Below are 17806 nucleotides of genomic sequence, written 5' to 3'. Positions count from 1 at the left end.
AGATCAAGGTTGTGTTAAGTCCACAAGTCCAAGCTTGTTGTGAATGTGAGCACAGACTTGATGACTCGCGGCCTTGGTAAAGATATCTGCCAGTTGATCCTTGCTTGGTGTGTAATAGGGTAGTGTGACTCCTTCTTCAATCTTCTCACGAACTTTGTGACAATCCAATTCAATGTGCTTGGTCCTTTCATGAAAGACTGAGTTCGTAGCAATGTGAATGGCGGCTTGGTTGTCACAGTGCATGGGAATAGGAGTGTTTATGCTGATGCCAAGTTCTTTGAGTAGACCATTGAGCCATGTAAGTTCGGTTGTGAGCTTCCTCATTGCTCTATACTCTGATTCGGCACTTGACATTGACACTACCTTTTGCTTCTTCGACTTCCAAGTAACAAGATTGCCTCCTATGAATGTGCAATAGCCGGTTATTGACTTCCTATCTGTCTTATCACCACCCCAATCAGCATCACAATAGCCCACAAGGTCGGTGTTTGAATTCATTCCCATCCAAATGCCTTGCCCAGGGCTCCCTTTGAGATAATGTAGTATTCTCTCCAATAGACTCCAATGATATGTTGTAGGGTTCTTCATTTATTGGCTTACCTGATTCACAGCATAGCAAATGTCAGGTCTAGTGAGTGTTAAATAGATTAACTTACCTACAAGACGATGGTAGCGAGAGGGATTATCATGAGGAGGATCCTTTCTCTCCCCCTTTCGCTCAGGTTGGTAACCATCTGGAAGTGGTGTGTCCATAGACTTTGCTCCTAGTTTCCCTGTCTCACATAGTAAATCAAGGGTGTATTTTCTTTGAGAAAGAAAGAGACCTTCCGGAGAACGGTAGACTTCAATCCCAAGAAAATATTTGAGTTTTCCAAGGTCTTTTATATCAAACACTGAATTCAAATGAGCTTTAACCTCTTTAATACCTTCTTGGTTGTCTCCTGTGATGATTAGATCATCTACATATATGAGGACAACCACTATACCTTTAGCAGTTTGTAGTGTGAATAGGGTAGCATCCGAGTGTGATCTCTTGAACCCATGATCTTTTAGTGTGGAGCTGAGTTTATGGTACCAGGCTCTCAGTGACTGTTTTAAACCATATATTGCTTTCCTTAAGCGCAAAACCTTTCCAGGTTTGATCGTATCTTCAAGACCGGGCGGTGGTGTCATATACACTTCTTCCTCTAATTCTCCTTGTAAGAAGGCGTTTTTGACATCCATCTGCCATAGATCCCAAGACAGATTCGTAGCAATAGAGAGGATAACCGTTACAGTGGAGAGCTTAGCTACCGGTGCAAAAGTGTCCTTATAGTCTTCTCCATATGTTTGAGTAAAGCCCCTTGCTACCAGTCTAGCTTTGTACCGTTCTATATCTCCATTGCTTAAGAACTTGATTGTAAAACCCACTTGGAACTCACGGCTTTCTTGCCCGGAGGAAGATCGGCTTCGTCCCATGTATGGTTTCGGTTCATAGCTCCCACTTCATCATCAACCGCATCCAACCACTCTTTACGCTCCTTGGATTCTTCATACGTTTGTGGTATATGGTGTTCATCTATCTTCCCTAGAAAGGCTTGGTGATCGTTCGGTAGAAGAGCAAGTGAGCAGACGGCTTGAATTGGATGAGCAATGGCCTCATTGTTATAGTAAACTCTTTTGTCTTTCCACGTTGATGGATGTGACCTGATTCGAGTGCTACGTCTTGGTTGCGGAGGCGGATCGATCTGATCGGTTAAGATAGGAGACGAATCTGACAGCTCTACTGTCTCTACTTCTTCTTCGATCATGGTGTTCTCCCCCTCCGGCTCAGGAACCATAGGATCGTGTAACTCGGTCATTGAAGGCTGAGGTAGATTCGTGGTTGTCTCGCCGGTTGAGTCAGGTGTAGAATCCTGGGACAGCGGTGTGGTTGTAGTTGATGGTGCACCAAGGTGATCTAGAAGGAACCGAAGGCTGGCTGACTGATCATTAGGGGTTGCAAGGTCCTTAAGATCATCCCAGTCTTTCTTTTGAAAGTAGCCTTGTTCCTCAAGGAAATTGACATCACGAGACACCCAAGTGCGCTTGTTGATCGGATCGAAACATTTGTATCCCTTTTGAGTTATCGAATAGCCTAGGAAGATACATTTCATGCTCTTGGCTTCTAATTTGTTTCTGAGTTCCCCTGGTACTAATACAAAACAAACACACCCAAATACTTTTAGATGACTAATGGATGGTTTAAATTGATTTAATACCTCAAATGGCGACCGATCATCTAAGATCTTTGTGGGGGTTCGATTGATGAGATAACATGCTGTCATCACGGCATCTCCCCAGTATTTCCTAGGAATATTGGTGTGAAACATCATTGATCTCGCCACCTCCATCAAATGTCGGTTCTTTCTTTCAGCCACTCTGTTCTGTTGAGGAGTATATGGGCAGCTTGTTTGATGTATAATGCCATGCTTTGCTAGGTGTTCTTTGAATCGATTGCTAGTATACTCGCCCCCATTATCTGTTCTAAACACTTTAATCTTAGCATTAAATTGGTTAGTAACATAATTTTGGAAGTTAGTGAAGGCATCAATCACTCTATCCTTGGAAGGAAGTAAAGTAACCCAAGTATACTTTGATTTTTCATCTATGAAAGTCACAAAATACTTGTTGTTATCCCTAGAGGCACAAGGTGATGTCCAAACATCAGAATGAACTAAGTCAAAACATTTTTCATAAAAAGTGGTAGACTTAGAAAATACTGTCTTACAATGTTTGCCAAGGATACAAGCTTCACAACTAGAGTGATCAAAAGAAACATTAGGTATCATCAATTCAAGAGCTCTAGAATGAGGATGACCTAATCTAGCATGCCACATAACATTAAAGGAAACACCAAGATGAGAACTAAGAGAAAATGATTTGGATGAGCTTGGTGAACTATCTTCAATAATATAGAGGTCATCTTTGGTTCCACCTTCACCAATCAGTTTTCCAGTCTCAATATCCTGAAAGTAAACATCATTAGGCCCAAATATAGCATAACAGTTAAGATCATTAGTGGCTCTCTTAACCGATAAGAGATTAGAGGTGAACTTAGGCATGTAAAATGCCTTAGACTCTTTATTAAACAGTTTCAGGTCACCTAATCCTTGAATTGGTATTCTATCTCCATTAGCAATTATAACATTACCTCTAGCTGGTTCTATGTTATTTAGCAAATTCGAGTTACTGATCATGTGATGGGAAGCACCCGAATCTACTATTAGAGAGCTATTAGGTTTTAAGGTGAAGAAGGTTTTACCACTCGGCTCCTTAAGTGCCAATGACTTAAAGAAGGCCTCTAGGTCCGACTTCTTCACATAGTCTCCAGAAGCTATCTCCTCCCCTCCTTTTGATGAACTGGCTTGACCTTGTTCTTCCTTGGAGTGAGTCAGATTAGCCCTTGGACCGTTGTTGTTGTTCCTAGGCCAAAGGTGAGGATGTAGGAACCAGCATTTCTCTTTGGTGTGGTTCTTCCTCTTGCAATGTTCGCATCCTCCCTTAGGTCCTCTATCTTCCGGCTTAAAAACCCCTTTGTTCGCAGTGACAAGCTCCCCCTTTCCACTGAAGAGACCTAGAGACCCTTGTTCCTTTTGGATTTGAGAACAAACCTCATTTAGGCTGGGAAGCTTGTCCGACCTCAAGATATGCTTGATGAGGTCATTGAACGTCGGATTGAGGGTTAGTAGAAGAGCGAACACTTTGTCTTGTTCCCTTCGTTCATTGAGCACAGCCGGATCCATTGTGTTTGGCCTAAGCATCTCGAACTCGGCCCACAGAGATCTAAACTTGCCGAAGTGCTTGTTAAACTCCATATCTTCTTGGTTTAAGTCATTTATTGCTTTCTTGACCTCAAAGACACGGGTTAGGTTGGAGATGTTTCCAAAGACATTCCTAAGAGTCTCCCATAGCTCGCTTGCAGTCTCACAGTATGAGTACGCCTCGAGTATTGGAGCTTCAAGAGAGTTTTGGAGGATGGAGAGGACGGTTTGATCTTCTTGGAACCATTTGGCTTCTTCTTCGAGTCTAGCCTCCTCTTCATCTTCTTTGATGGTTTCTTTTCCATCTTCCTTGGTGACATTTCTTGGGATTTTACCACCATCGATATGGTTCCATAGTCCGCGACCACATAGTGCGGTTTTGGTGGTTCTTGACCACAGGAGGTAGTTTACCCCTTTGAGAACGGTTGGTAACACAAGTGGTTTTGAGTTTTCCATACTTGTGTGCTAGGGACCGTTGGATAAAGACTTTATCCAGAGAGTAAAACGAAACAAGAGCAAGAATCGAGTGAGTAGATTGAAGAATGTGAAGAATAGAAGAGTTAGATTGTCAAGACCAACAACCTAGCTCTGATACCATGTTAGACTTGCGGAATCAAAGACTTGAGAGAGAGAGAGAGAATCGTAAGAACAAAGAAATAAGAATAAGAGAATATTACTTAGATTAGTTGTTTACAAATATGTGTATATGGCTTATTATAGCCACACAATCGACATATAGCCGTTAGGGGAGCATTAATGTGCAAAGGGACATAAAGGAAGCTTCTCTAGACCAAGAGCATAGTGAAAGTGACGGGTCCGAGGTTTGACTTCTCTTAACCCACACATGTGACTCTTCTCACCAACCATGCGCTAGTACACTTGAGATATTTTGTGTGCTGCCTCTTCTAAATTCTTCTTCCTACTAAACTTGCATCTCCTATGGCCTCTTTAGTCCATCATTCTTGTTGGACCGTAGCCCATTCACCACACACTCGTACGGACGTCCGTACAGGTAATCGTACGGACACCCCTTGGTCGAATGTTCTTCTCTCCTTGATCAATAGTACACAGCTATGTTACTCATTCTAGGGTCAAAATATGTAATAATCTAATTCTTTTGACTAATTATAAAAGTTCGGGTTGAATTTGGAGTCCTTAGACACCACTTTTACCCATTTTGTCCCGAAAGAGGCTAAAACCAAAACAACATTGGTTCAAAGCAGTAAACAGCTATGTTACTCTTTATAGGGTCAAAATATGTAACAATCAAATACATTTGACTAATTATAAGAGTTCGGGTTGAATTTGGAGTGTTTAGACACCACTTTTACCTATTTTGTCCCAAAACAGGCTAAAACCAAGAAAACATTGATTCGAAGCAGTAAACAGTTTTGTTACTGTTTCTAGGGTCAGAATGTTTGACAATCCAATGCATTTGACTAATTGTATGAGTTCGGGATGAATTTGGAGTGTTTAGACAACACTTAAACCCGTTTTATCCCTAAACAGGCTTAAACCAAGAAAACAGGCTAAAACCGAGAGAAAACATTAATTCGAAGCAGTACACAGCTATGTTACTCTTTCTAAGGTCAAAATATGTAACAATCCAATGCATTTGACTAATTATAAGAGTTGGGTTGAATTTGGAGTGTTTAGACACCACTTTTACCCATTTTGTCCCGAAACAGGCTAAAACCGAGAAAACATTGATTCGAAGCAGTAAACAGCTGTGTTACTGTTTCTAGGGTCAGAATCTGTGACATCCAATGAATTTAACGAATTGTAAGAGTTCGGGATGAATTTGGAGTGTTTAGACACCACTTTTACCCATTTTGTCCCGAAACAGGCTAAAACCGAGAAAACAGGCTAAAACCGAGAGAAAACATTGATTTGAAGCAGTACACAGCTATGTTACTCTTTCTAGGGTCAAAATATGTAACAATCCAATTCTTTTGACTAATTATAAAAGTTCGGGTTGAATTTGGAGTCCTTAGACACCACTTTTACCCATTTTGTCCTGAAAGAGGCTAAAACCGAAACAACATTGGTTCGAAGCAGTAAACAGCTATGTTACTCTTTATAGGGTCAAAATATGTAACAATCAAATACATTTGACTAATTATAAGAGTTCGGGTTGAATTTGGAGTGTTTAGACACCACTTTTACCTATTTTGTCCCGAAACAGGCTAAAACCAAGAAAACATTGATTCGAAGCAGTAAACAGTTTTGTTACTGTTTCTAGGGTCAGAATGTTTGACAATCCAATGCATTTGACTAATTGTATGAGTTCGGGATGAATTTGGAGTGTTTAGACAACACTTAAACCCGTTTTATCCCTAAACTGTAAGTTTAGACACAAAAGAGAATGAGGAGATCGAGTGTGTAGAACAAATGAGTTTGTGTTTAGTTAAGTGAGTAAACGAGTGAGAGAGGGGGAGAGAGTGTAAGCGAGAAAGTGTAGAAGAAGAAAAGACCTTCTTACTTGATTTAGTTCATGGTTACAATCTAAATATAGTCATATACAAAGAGAATATTCTACTAAGATGCTATGCACAAATACACACACTGAAAGTGACATCTCCTTAATAGCACATGTGATTCTTCCTTTGGCTTCCCACTTGCACATCCACTTGCACAATGCCGCCAACGGCTAAATGGGGAGGTTCTCGAAGTCTTGTGACCGTTGGAGGCTGTCTTCAATGGGTTGGACTTGCAAGGCCCCTAAATGGTACAGACGGCCCAATGTGTTAGTTGTACGGACGTACGGACGTACGGACGTACGGACAGGGGTGTGTGTGTTCATACTCCCCCTCAAGCTTGATCATGAGCATTGATCAAGCTTGGACTCATGCACACCCACCTCATTAAAAACCTTAGTATAGAAAACCTCTTGGGAATAACTATACTCAAGGGAAAAAGAATGTAGGTGTCATGTGTAGATACTCATGGCCGAGTGAGATCTTTGAGGCCAAGTTTGGAGTGAATGTACTCACATACTTGTGGGCTGGCTGCCTTTGTAACGATATCAGCTAGTTGTTCTTTGCTGTTGGTGTGACATGGGAGAGTGACACCAAGCTGAATCTGTTCTCGCACCTTGTGACAATCGACCTCAATGTGTTTTGTCCTCTCGTGAAACACCGAGTTTGTGGCTATGTGAATAGCAGCTTCATTGTCACAGTGCATTGTGATAGGTTTTGATGACTCAACTCCAAGATCCTTCAATAATGCTTTCAGCCACATCAATTTTGTAGTTAGCTTCCTCATGGCCCTATACTCCGCTTCAGCACTTGACAGGGATACCACCTTTTGTTTCTTGCTTTTCCATGTGACAAGATTGCCTCCTAGGAATGTGCAATATCCGGTGGTTGATCTACGGTCTTTGCGGTCGCCGGCGTAATCAGCATCACAATATCCTACTAGTTCCGTGTTCTCATTGTGTCCCATCCAGATTCCTTGTCCAGGTGCACTTTTGATGTATTTGAGGACCCGGTTCACCATGTTCTAATGATGGACAGTTGGGTTTTGCATATGCTGGCTAGCCTGGTTCACAGCAAAAAAAATGTCAGGTCGAGTAATAGTAAGGTATATAAGCTTACCTACTAGTCGTCGATATCGTGTGACATCTTCAAATGGAGCTGCCTCAAGCTCCCCCTTTCCTCCTGCTTTATAGTTTTCTTCAAGTGGTGTTGTCACAGCCTTTGAACCAAGTTTTCCTGCTTCAGCTAAGAGATCAAGTGCATATTTTCTTTGTGATAAGAATAATCCCTCATTAGTCCTACATACCTCTATCCCAAGGAAATACTTAAGTTCTCCAAGGTCTTTAATATCAAATACTGATTTTAGGAAATCTTTGGTGTCTTGAATCCCTACCTTGTCACTTCCAGATATGATGATATCATCAACATATACTAGAATGACTATAATACCTTTATCACTTGGTAGTGTGAAGAGGGTGTGATCAGCTTCTGATTTGCGGAAGCCTCTCCCAAGCAATGTAGTGCTTAGTTTGTGGTACCATGCTCTTGGAGATTGTTTTAAACCATATATGGCCTTGTTGAGCTTAAAGACTTTCCCAGGTCCAATGGTGTCTTCTAGGCCAGGTGGTGGCCTCATGTACACCTCATCCTCTAGTTCACCTTGTAAGAACGCATTCTTAACGTCCATTTGCCAAAGCTCCCAATCCAAGTTGGTGGCCAAGGATAGAACTACTCGAACTGTGTGTAGTTTGGCCACCAGAGCAAACGTATCAAGATAGTCCTCCCCATACGTTTGTGTAAACCCGCGTGCGACGAGGCGGGCCTTATGGCGTTCAATCTCCCCATCACTCCTGTATTTAATGGTGAAGATCCATCGTGAGGTGACCGCCTTCTTCCCTTTGGGTAACTTGGCTTCATCCCATGTGTGGTTTTTCTCCATAGCTACTCTCTCAGCATGAACCGCATCACACCATACCTTGTGCTCCTTAGCCTCATCATATGTTTGTGGGATCCAATGCTTATCAATTCGGCCAAGGAAGGCTTGGTGTTCCACCGGTAAGTGAGCCAACGTGCACACCGCTTGAATCGGATGTGCTACGGCGGCATTGTTGTAGTACACACGCGTGTTTTGCCAGTTAGACGGGGGAAACTTGAGTCTTTGGCTGCGTCTCAAGGGAATGACTTCCTCAATGTCATCACCCTCGTATCCATTGACATGGTTTTCATTTGTCTCGTCCGGATGAATCGCATCCTCAAGATTCTCCGAGGGAGTCGCTTCATGATGTAATGGGGCCATTGGCGTTGGGTGATTGTTAGACTCGCTGGAGCTGCTTTCTATAGGTGGCTCAGGCTCTCTTGGTGGGTTTGGCTCGGGTGAGATAGGGGCGTCCCGATCGTGCTGATCGTTTGTGACGCCTAGCCGTTCGAGTATGATCCGGAGGTTTGTTGCCCGATCGGATGGAGGGTTTGACAAGTCTCGTAGGTCGTCCCAGTTTTTCTTGTTGTAGTATCCTTGATGCTCCAAGAACTTCACATCCCGAGATACTAAGACCCTTTTGGCTTCATGATCATAGCACTTATACCCTTTTTGTGTTGTCGAATAGCCAATGAACATTGCCTTGGTGCTCTTGGCCTCAAGTTTGTCGCGTAATTCACCTGGTCTCAACACAAAGCAAGTACAACCAAATACTCTTAAGTGGTCAAACGTAGGTTTTTCTTTGTTTAATACCTCAAATGGAGAGACGTCTTGTAAAATCCTTGTGGGTATGCGATTGATGAGATAACACGCCGCAAGGACAGCATCACTCCAAAAACGTTTTGGGACATTAGTGTGAAACATCATGGACCGAGCCACTTCCATTAGGTGCATGTTCTTCCTTTCCGTAACACCATTTTGTTGTGGAGTGTAAGGGCAACTGGTTTGATGAATTATGCCAAATTTGGTGAGATGTTGTTTAAAGGCATGACTTGTGTATTCTCCCCCATTATCTGATCTCAATATTTTAATCTTTGCATTATAATGGTTAGTCACATATTTTTGGAAACTAATAAATGCTTCAAGAACTCTATCCTTAGAAGGAAGCAAGGTTAGCCAAGTATACTTAGACTTTTCATCAATAAAAGTAACAAAATACTTTTGATTTTCTCTAGATAAGCATGGAGATGTCCATACATCAGAATGAACAAGATCAAAGCAATTTTCATAAATAGTTAAAGACTTAGAAAAAACCGATTTGCAATGTTTTCCAAGGATACATGCTTCACATTCAGCATTTTTGAAAGAAATATTTGGAAACATGAGTTCTAGAGCTCGAAAGTGAGGGTGTCCTAGCCTAGCATGCCAAATAGGATCATTAGGTTTAACAATAACCGAATTAAAACAAGATGAAGAAGAAGAAGATAGGTTCAAATCCTCAAGCACATAGAGATCATCCTTAGATCCTCCTTGGCCAAGAACTTTACTTGTCTCAATATCCTGAAAATAAACCTTATTAGGACCAAATATTGCATAGCAATTTAAATCAGTGGTAGCTCTCTTAACTGATAGCAAGTTAGATGTGAAACTAGGCATGTAAAAGGCCTTAGATACTTTATCAAATAATTTTAAGTTTCCTATTCCCTTAACCGGTACTTTTTCACCATTTGCAATAGTCACATTCCCTAAGGCAGGTTCAATGTCAGTAATCAGCTTAGGATCACTAATCATATGATGAGATCCCCCTGAATCTACTATAAGGGGTTTATCCGGTTTTAAGGCAAGAAATGAGTTACCGGAGGCCTCCTTGATGGCTTTGATGAGGGCGTCCAGGTCTGACCTCTTCACCAGCTCCGAGGATGGGGCTAGTGCAGTACCATTCCCTTCAATAACTCGGTGGTTTGTGTCCGTTGTTGTCACTTCCCCCACTATAGCCGCTTGGTGAGCCTTTGGACCTCCACGGTTGGTCATGCCTTGGTTGACTCTAAGGTGGGGATGAAGGATCCAGCAGCGGCTCTTGAAGTGGCCGGGCTTCTTACAATGGTCACATACTGGAGGATTTTTGTCATCATGTCGGTAGTATCCTTTGTTTGCAGCCGCTGCCTCCACCTTATTTGCGGTTACAAGTTCACCTTTATTTCCAAATAGCCCCATGGAGCCATGCTCCTTTTGTATCTGGCTGCACACCTCATCTAGGCTAGGAAGCTTGTCAGACCTCAAGATATGTTTTATGAGATCATTGTAAGATGGATTCAGTGTGAGAAGGAGGCCGAACACCTTGTCTTGCTCGCGCCTCTCGTTCAAGATGGCCGGATCAAGCGTCGCCGGCCTAAGCATTTCAAGCTCAGCCCAAAGAGACCGAAACTTTCCAAAGTGTTTTGTGAACTCCATGTCTTCTTGGCTAAGATTGTTAATGGCCCTCTTGATCTCAAAGACTCGGTTCAAATTGGTGGTGTTACCGAACACATTTTGCAATGTGTCCCATAGATCCTTGGCCGTTTCACAATATGAATAGGCTTCGAGTATTGGAGCATCAAGAGAGTTTTGGATGATGGCAAGCACACTTTGGTCTTCTTGAAACCATTTGTCTTCACCACTTGTGACCGCTTCTTTGCCGTCTTTGGTAGGCTCTTCCTTGGGAGCCTCACTTGTGGTAATATGGGTCCAAAGCCCTCGGCCGCATAGTGCCGTCTTTGTGGTTCTTGCCCACAAAAAGTAGTTCTCCCCTTTGAGAGTAACTGGAACAATCAAGGTCTTGGTGCCTTCCATGGAGTTTTGTCCACCGGTTTATAGTATTACCCAACGGTTAAAGAGAAGAGTGTTTAGCGTTTGAAACCAACACAAGAGGAACAATAAAGCGGAAGTTTGTGATGAGTGTGTAACTAGGAACAATGTTGCTCTGATACCATGTAAGTTTAGACACAAAAGAGAATGAGGAGATCGAGTGTGTAGAACAAGTGAGTTTGTGTTTAGTTAAGTGAGTAAACGAGTGAGAGAGGGGGAGAGAGTGTAAGCGAGAAAGTGTAGAAGAAGAAAAGACCTTCTTACTTGATTTAGTTCATGGTTACAATCTAAATATAGTCATATACAAAGAGAATATTCTACTAAGATGCTATGCACAAATACACACACTGAAAGTGACATCTCCTTAATAGCACATGTGATTCTTCCTTTGGCTTCCCACTTGCACATCCACTTGCACAATGCCGCCAACGGCTAAATGGGGAGGTTCTCGAAGTCTTGTGACCGTTGGAGGCTGTCTTCAATGGGTTGGACTTGCAAGGCCCCTAAATGGTACGGACGGCCCAATGTGTTAGTTGTACGGACGTACGGACAGGGGTGTGTGTGTTCATATAAACAGGCTTAAACCAAGAAAACAGGCTAAAACCGAGAGAAAACATTGATTCGAAGCAGTACACAGCTATGTTACTCTTTCTAAGGTCAAAATATGTAACAATCCAATGCATTTGAATAATAAGAGTTGGGTTGAATTTGGAGTGTTTAGACACCACTTTTACCCATTTTGTCCCGAAACAGGCTAAAACCGAGAAAACAGGCTAAAACCGAGAGAAAACATTGATTCGAAGCAGTACACAGCTATGTTACTCTTTCTAGGGTCAAAATATGTAACAATCCAATTCTTTTGACTAATTATAAAAGTTCGGGTTGAATTTGGAGTCCTTAGACACCACTTTTACCCATTTTGTCCCGAAAGAGGCTAAAACCAAAACAACATTGGTTCGAAGCAGTAAACAGCTATGTTACTCTTTATAGGGTCAAAATATGTAACAATCAAATACATTTGACTAATTATAAGAGTTCGGGTTGAATTTGGAGTGTTTAGACACCACTTTTACCTATTTTGTCCCGAAACAGGCTAAAACCAAGAAAACATTGATTCGAAGCAGTAAATATTGATCAAGATAACCTTGAGTGCAATTGGCCGTCCGTACGGTTATGTGATAGGGCCGTCCGTACGGTTAGGTGTTAGGGCCGTCCATACGGTTTGGTGAGGCCGACCACGAATGATGTGAATAAAGGGCTGAGAGTGTTCTACAAAGGCCCATGAGGAAGAGAAGGATCGAGAAGATGGCAAAGAGCCGTTAGAGATCACATGTTCCCCTAAGAGAGGCAACGAGAGGTCGCTATCACCATAGGGACACACCCTTCTCTCTCCCTATGTCGTTATCAAGTTTGTAATAAGAGTAGCCCTAGTTTTATTTCTATTTAAGGCCTACAGCCGACATTGTATGTATACTATTCTAATATTGAATCTCTTCTCTTTATTCTCTTTGTTCTTGTTCACTAATTCTCTCAACAATTTCTTTCTCTACTCCAAACTAATCTAAACCAACAATATCATTCCGCTTAAACTAACATGGTATCAGAGCAAGTTTCTCGATCTACCACTCTCTAAACTCACTTTTTAGTCTACTTCTCTACCCTCTATAAAATTATACTCTTTCTCTTGCCATGGAAACTGCAAAACCGATAGTTACTCCGGTGGTACTCAAAGGCGCCAACTATCTCTTGTGGAAAAGAACCACAAAGACTGCTCTTAGTGGCCGGGGACTCTGGATTCATGTGGAAACAAACCAACTCCCCAAGAAAGCCAACAAAGAGGACAGCAAAGAAGAAACAGAGGAAGACAAGGAGGCTGAACTCGAAAAGGAAATCAAATGGTTCCAAGAGGATCAGACTGTGCTTGCCATCCTTCAAAACTCGCTAGACGCGCCCATCTTAGAAGCCTACTCATACTGTGAGACAGCGAAGGAACTATGGGACACGCTAGCTAATGTGTACGGGAATGTCACGAACCTAACCCGTGTGTTTGAAGTCAAGAAGGCCATTAACAACCTTCATCAAGAAGACTTGGAGTTTACCAAGCACTTTGGGAAGTTTCGGTCATTGTGGGCCGAACTAGAGATGCTCCGGCCAAGCACCATCGATCCGGCGATTCTGAACGAAAGGAAGGAGCAAGACAAAGTCTTTGGCTTGCTCCTTACCCTCAACCCTGCCTTCAACGACCTCATCAAACACATACTTCGTGGTGACAAGCTGCCTACTCTTGACGACGTATGTGCTCAGGTTCAAAAGGAACAAGGGTCTCTCGGTCTCTTTAGTGGGAAGGGCGAGCTGGTTACGGCTAACAAGGGGGTCTACAGGCCGGATGAGAGGAAGATGGTGGTGTGTGACCACTGTAAGAAGAAAGGCCACGTGAGGGACAAGTGTTGGATTCTTCACCCACATCTCAAGCCAGCTAAGTTCAAAGCGAATCTGTCTCATGAAGGTACAAGCGGTCAAGCACCCGGAACGGTGAGCCAGGGGGAGACAACAGCGATGGCTGCGTCCTATGGAGACTACGTGAGAAAGTCTGACTTGGAGGCTCTCATTAAGTCCATCGCCGCACTAAAGGAATCCGGTACCACATTCTTTGCCACTAAACCTTCTAAAATGCTTGTCATTGACTCGGGGGCTTCTCACCATATGATTAGGAACCCGAGTCTACTAGACAATATAGAACCAGCTTTAGGTAATGTGGTTATTGCTAATGGTGATCGGATCCCTGTAAAAGGTGTTGGTAATTTAAAACTGCTTGAACATAACTCTAAAGCATTTTACATGCCAACATTCACGTCTAACCTCCTATCAGTAAAGAAAGCAGCTAATGATTTGAACTGCTATGTTGTTTTTGGTCCTAATAGTGTTCATTTTCAGGATATTAAGACTGGAAAGATACTTGGGGAAGGAAATGGAACTGGAGACCTTTATACTTTAGAGAAGACTTCACAAAGTCCCTTTAATTCTATTTCACTTACCTCTTGTTTATTGTCTAATAAGAATGATAATGATGCATTGTGGCATGCTAGACTAGGCCATCCCCACTCTCGCGCTCTTGAGTTGTTATTGCCTAATGTTTCTTTTAGCAGTTCTAGGTGTGAGTCTTGTATCCTTGGGAAACATTGTAGAACTGTGTTTCCTAAATCTTCTACCATTTATGAAAATTGCTTTGACTTGGTTCATTCTGATGTTTGGACATCACCATGCTTGTCTAGAGATAACAACAAGTACTTTGTGACCTTTATTGATGAAAAGTCGAAATATACTTGGATAACTTTGTTACCCTCTAAAGACCGTGTGTATGATGCATTTATAAATTTCCAAAACTATGTTACTAATCACTTTAATGCCAAGATCAAAGTGCTTAGGTCAGACAATGGAGGAGAATACACTAGTCACAAACTTAGAGAACACCTAACCGCACATGGCATCTTACAACAAACGAGCTGCCCGTACACTCCACAACAAAATGGTGTGGCGGAGAGGAAGAACAGGCACCTTATGGAAGTGGCGCGGTCAATGATGTTCCATATGAATGTGCCAAAACGTTTTTGGGGAGATGCGGTCATGACAGCCTGCTATCTTATCAACCGAACGCCAACAAAAATCCTAAGCGACCTAACTCCTTTTGAAATTCTTACTAAAACTAAACCATCATTAGACATTTACGAGTATTTGACTGTGTGGGTTTTGTTTTGATTCCAGGAGAGCAGCAGAGTAAACTAGATGCAAAGAGTACCAAAAGCATGTTTATCGGTTACTCAACCACACAAAAAGGCTACAAATGCTATGATCCGGTCAATGGCCGCATGTACGTGTCTAGAGACGTCAAGTTTCTGGAAGATCAAGGCTACTACGAGACAAAAGATTGGAACAGCCTTAAGGACCTATCTCACTCCACCACTGACCGTGCGACCAACTTACGGTTCCTACTAGATCATCTTGGTGTTACACAACAATCTTGTCCCGGGGCCCAGCTACCGCCAGTAGCTCCCAATGAATCTACACAGCTGGCAGAGCCCCCAGCTGATCATGATCCATCTCCACGTCCTGCGGAACAACTTCCTGAGCCGGGAGAGGACATATCCGAAGGAGTCGTTCCTACACCTCCCGCTGAGCCTATTACTACTACCGCCGAGCCAAGTCAGCCAGCCTCATCCACACCTCTTATACCACTCAGACGGAGTGAACGTGTCAAGTTTCATCCATCTACCTGGAAGAACAAGCGTGTGTATTATAACAATCAAGCGGTTGCCCATCCGATTCAGGCCGTTTGTTCGCTTGCCGTGTTGCCGCCTGATCATGCAGCATTCCTAGGGTCTATTGATGCTAATTATATACCTCAGACATACGATGAGGCCAAAGATCATCAAGTGTGGCGAGATGCCGTATCCGCTGAGACTGGTGCCATGGTTCGCAACCACACGTGGGATGAAGCCGACCTGCCTAGAGGCAAGAAGGCAGTCAGTTCGCGATGGGTCTTTACCATCAAGTATTTAAGCACTGGTAAGATAGAACGATACAAAGCTCGCCTTGTGGCTCGTGGCTTTACTCAAACATATGGGTCGGATTATACGGAAACCTTCGCCCCGGTCGCCAAGCTTCATACTGTTAGGGTGGTGCTCTCCGTTGCCACTAACCTCTCGTGGAATCTTTGGCAAATGGATGTCAAGAATGCATTTCTTCAGGGGGAGCTTCAAGAGGAGGTCTATATGCACCCCCCCAGGGCTAGAAGACATGGTTGCACCCGGCAAGGTCCTCCGACTTCGCAAGGCCATTTACGGTCTCAAGCAGTCTCCTCGGGCCTGGTACCACAAGTTGAGCTCTACGCTCAAAGATCACGGCTTCAAACGTTGTGAACCAGACCACACCCTCTTCACTCGTCGTTCTCCCGATGGTCTCGTCGTCGTCCTCATCTATGTTGATGATCTTATCATCACCGGCGATGATCAAGAGGGCGTTCAGGCCACCAAGGTTTTTCTTCACTCTGCGTTCGACATCAAAGACCTCGGCGAGCTCCGTTACTTCCTTGGTATAGAGATCTTGCGCTCGCCAGGCGGCCTGTTTCTCTCTCAACAGAAGTACACTCTTGATCTCTTGGCCGAGACTGGCCGCCTCGCCACAAGACCGTCTCTCACTCCACTGGACGAAGGCTACCAGGCCAAGCGAAAGGGGGAGAGCATTCGGGCCATGGACGGACAACCGCGAGATCCAATGGATGAACCATATGAGGACGTTACAAGATACCGACGACTTGTGGGGAAGCTCATATATCTCACGATCACGCGGCCTGACATTTGTTATGCAGTCAACTAGGCGAGTCAATACATGCAGGCTCCGACTAAATATCATTGGAGCATTGTAGAGAGGATACTTAGCTATCTTAAAGGAAGCCCGGGTCAAGGCATATGGATGGGCAGGAATTCAAACACGGAGATAGTGGGCTATTGTGATGCTGATTACGCTGGAGATACATTGGACAGGAAGTCAACTACCGGGTATTGTACATTTGTTGGTGGGAACTTGGTTACATGGAAGTCAAAGAAGCAGAAGGTGGTCTCATGCTCTAGTGCTGAAGCCGAGTATAGAGCAATGCGGAAGCTAACAAATGAATTGACCTGGTTGAAGGCACTCCTTAAGGACCTCGACATTGATTCAAAGAAACCAATCACCATACATTGCGACAATGAGGCTGCAATTCACATTGCTACTAATTCAGTGTTTCATGAGAGAACCAAACACATTGAGGTTGACTGCCACAAGGTTCGAGAAAAGATAGAAGAAGGGGTCATCCTACCGTGTCATACTCGGAGTCAAGACCAACTGGCAGACATTTTCACCAAAGCTGCAAGCTCCAAGGTTTGTGAACATATTCATAGCAGACTTGGACTTGTAGACATCACTCGCCCTTGATCACCTCACTTAATCCATGGACATCACACTCTTTTTCCCTTGACATAGTTTTATCCCATGAGGTTTTCTATGCCAAGGTTTTTAATGAGGTGATGCTTCATGGGTTCCAAGTTTAGTCATTTCATTCGACTAAACTTGAGGGGGAGTATTGATCAAGATAACCTTGAGTGCAATTGGCCATCCGTACGGTTATGTGATAGGGCCGTCTATACGGTTAGCTGTTAGGGCCGTCCGTACGGTTTGGTGAGGCCGACCACGAATGATGTGAATAAAGGGCTGAGAGTGTTCTACAAAGGCCCATGAGGAAGAGAAGGATCGAGAAGATGGCAAAGAGCCGTTAGAGATCACATGTTCCCCTAAGAGAGGCAACGAGAGGTCGCTATCACCATAGGGACACACCCTTCTCTCTCCCTATGTCGTTATCAAGTTTGTAATAAGAGTAGCCCTAGTTTTATTTCTATTTAAGGCCTACAGCCGACATTGTATGTATACTATTCTAATATTGAATCTCTTCTCTTTATTCTCTTTGTTCTTGTTCACTAATTCTCTCAACAATTTCTTTCTCTACTCCAAACTAATCTAAACCAACAATATCATTCCGCTTAAACTAACAGTAAACAGTTTTGTTACTGTTTCTAGGGTCAGAATGTTTGACAATCCAATGCATTTGACTAATTGTATGAGTTCGGGATGAATTTGGAGTGTTTAGACAACACTTAAACCTGTTTTATCCCTAAACAGGCTTAAACCAAGAAAACAGGCTCAAACCGAGAGAAAACATTGATTCGCAGCAGTACATGTAAGACTTTGTAGAATAA

General features: G+C 43.1%; 3 protein-coding genes across 3 annotated transcripts; 1 reads left to right on the top strand and 2 right to left on the bottom strand.

Annotated features, from left to right (window-relative positions):
* Window positions 1-1385: 1385 nt before the first annotated feature.
* On the bottom strand, window positions 1386-7280 carry LOC147928547 (uncharacterized). The gene is made up of 4 exons (XM_087486192.1): window positions 6959-7280; window positions 3026-3976; window positions 2750-2956; window positions 1386-2173 (listed from the first exon to the last, which is right to left on the bottom strand). The coding sequence occupies exons 1-4, from the start codon at window positions 7278-7280 to the stop codon at window positions 1386-1388; spliced, it is 2268 nt and encodes a 755-aa protein (XP_087342318.1).
* A 3-nt stretch (window positions 7281-7283) lies between these two features.
* On the bottom strand, window positions 7284-11003 carry LOC147928546 (uncharacterized). The gene is made up of 3 exons (XM_087486191.1): window positions 9824-11003; window positions 7823-8914; window positions 7284-7648 (listed from the first exon to the last, which is right to left on the bottom strand). The coding sequence occupies exons 1-3, from the start codon at window positions 11001-11003 to the stop codon at window positions 7284-7286; spliced, it is 2637 nt and encodes an 878-aa protein (XP_087342317.1).
* Window positions 11004-12707: 1704 nt separating this feature from the next.
* Window positions 12708-16391, top strand: LOC147928545 (uncharacterized). The gene is made up of 3 exons (XM_087486190.1): window positions 12708-14028; window positions 14781-15830; window positions 15940-16391. The coding sequence occupies exons 1-3, from the start codon at window positions 12708-12710 to the stop codon at window positions 16389-16391; spliced, it is 2823 nt and encodes a 940-aa protein (XP_087342316.1).
* Window positions 16392-17806: the final 1415 nt, after the last annotated feature.

The sequence above is a fragment of the Camelina sativa genome, chromosome 14 (genome assembly GCF_030686135.1).
Source record: "Camelina sativa cultivar CO46 ecotype springtype chromosome 14, ASM3068613v1".
Taxonomy (NCBI): domain Eukaryota; kingdom Viridiplantae; phylum Streptophyta; class Magnoliopsida; order Brassicales; family Brassicaceae; genus Camelina; species Camelina sativa.
This window is presented reverse-complemented; position numbering and strand designations above follow the sequence as displayed.

Coding starts and splice junctions, on each gene's coding strand:
- LOC147928547 (XM_087486192.1), bottom strand. CDS start 7,280: ATGGTGAACCGGGTCCTCAAATACATCAAAAGTGCACCTGGACAAGGA. Junction 3,977..6,958: donor AAAACCTATCACAATGCACT/GTGACAATGAAG, acceptor ACTCTCTTGAAG/CTCCAATACTCGAGGCGTAC. Junction 2,174..2,749: donor TTGTATCCTTGGCAAACATT/GTAAGACAGTAT, acceptor GTTTTGTATTAG/TACCAGGGGAACTCAGAAAC.
- LOC147928546 (XM_087486191.1), bottom strand. CDS start 11,003: ATGGAAGGCACCAAGACCTTGATTGTTCCAGTTACTCTCAAAGGGGAG. Junction 8,915..9,823: donor TAAGGCCTTTTACATGCCTA/GTTTCACATCTA, acceptor TGTTGAGACCAG/GTGAATTACGCGACAAACTT. Junction 7,649..7,822: donor GCTCAACAAGGCCATATATG/GTTTAAAACAAT, acceptor GTGACAAGGTAG/GGATTCAAGACACCAAAGAT.
- LOC147928545 (XM_087486190.1), top strand. CDS start 12,708: ATGGAAACTGCAAAACCGATAGTTACTCCGGTGGTACTCAAAGGCGCC. Junction 14,029..14,780: donor TTTAGAGAAGACTTCACAAA/GTCCCTTTAATT, acceptor TTTTGATTCCAG/GAGAGCAGCAGAGTAAACTA. Junction 15,831..15,939: donor ACATGGTTGCACCCGGCAAG/GTCCTCCGACTT, acceptor GTTGTGAACCAG/ACCACACCCTCTTCACTCGT.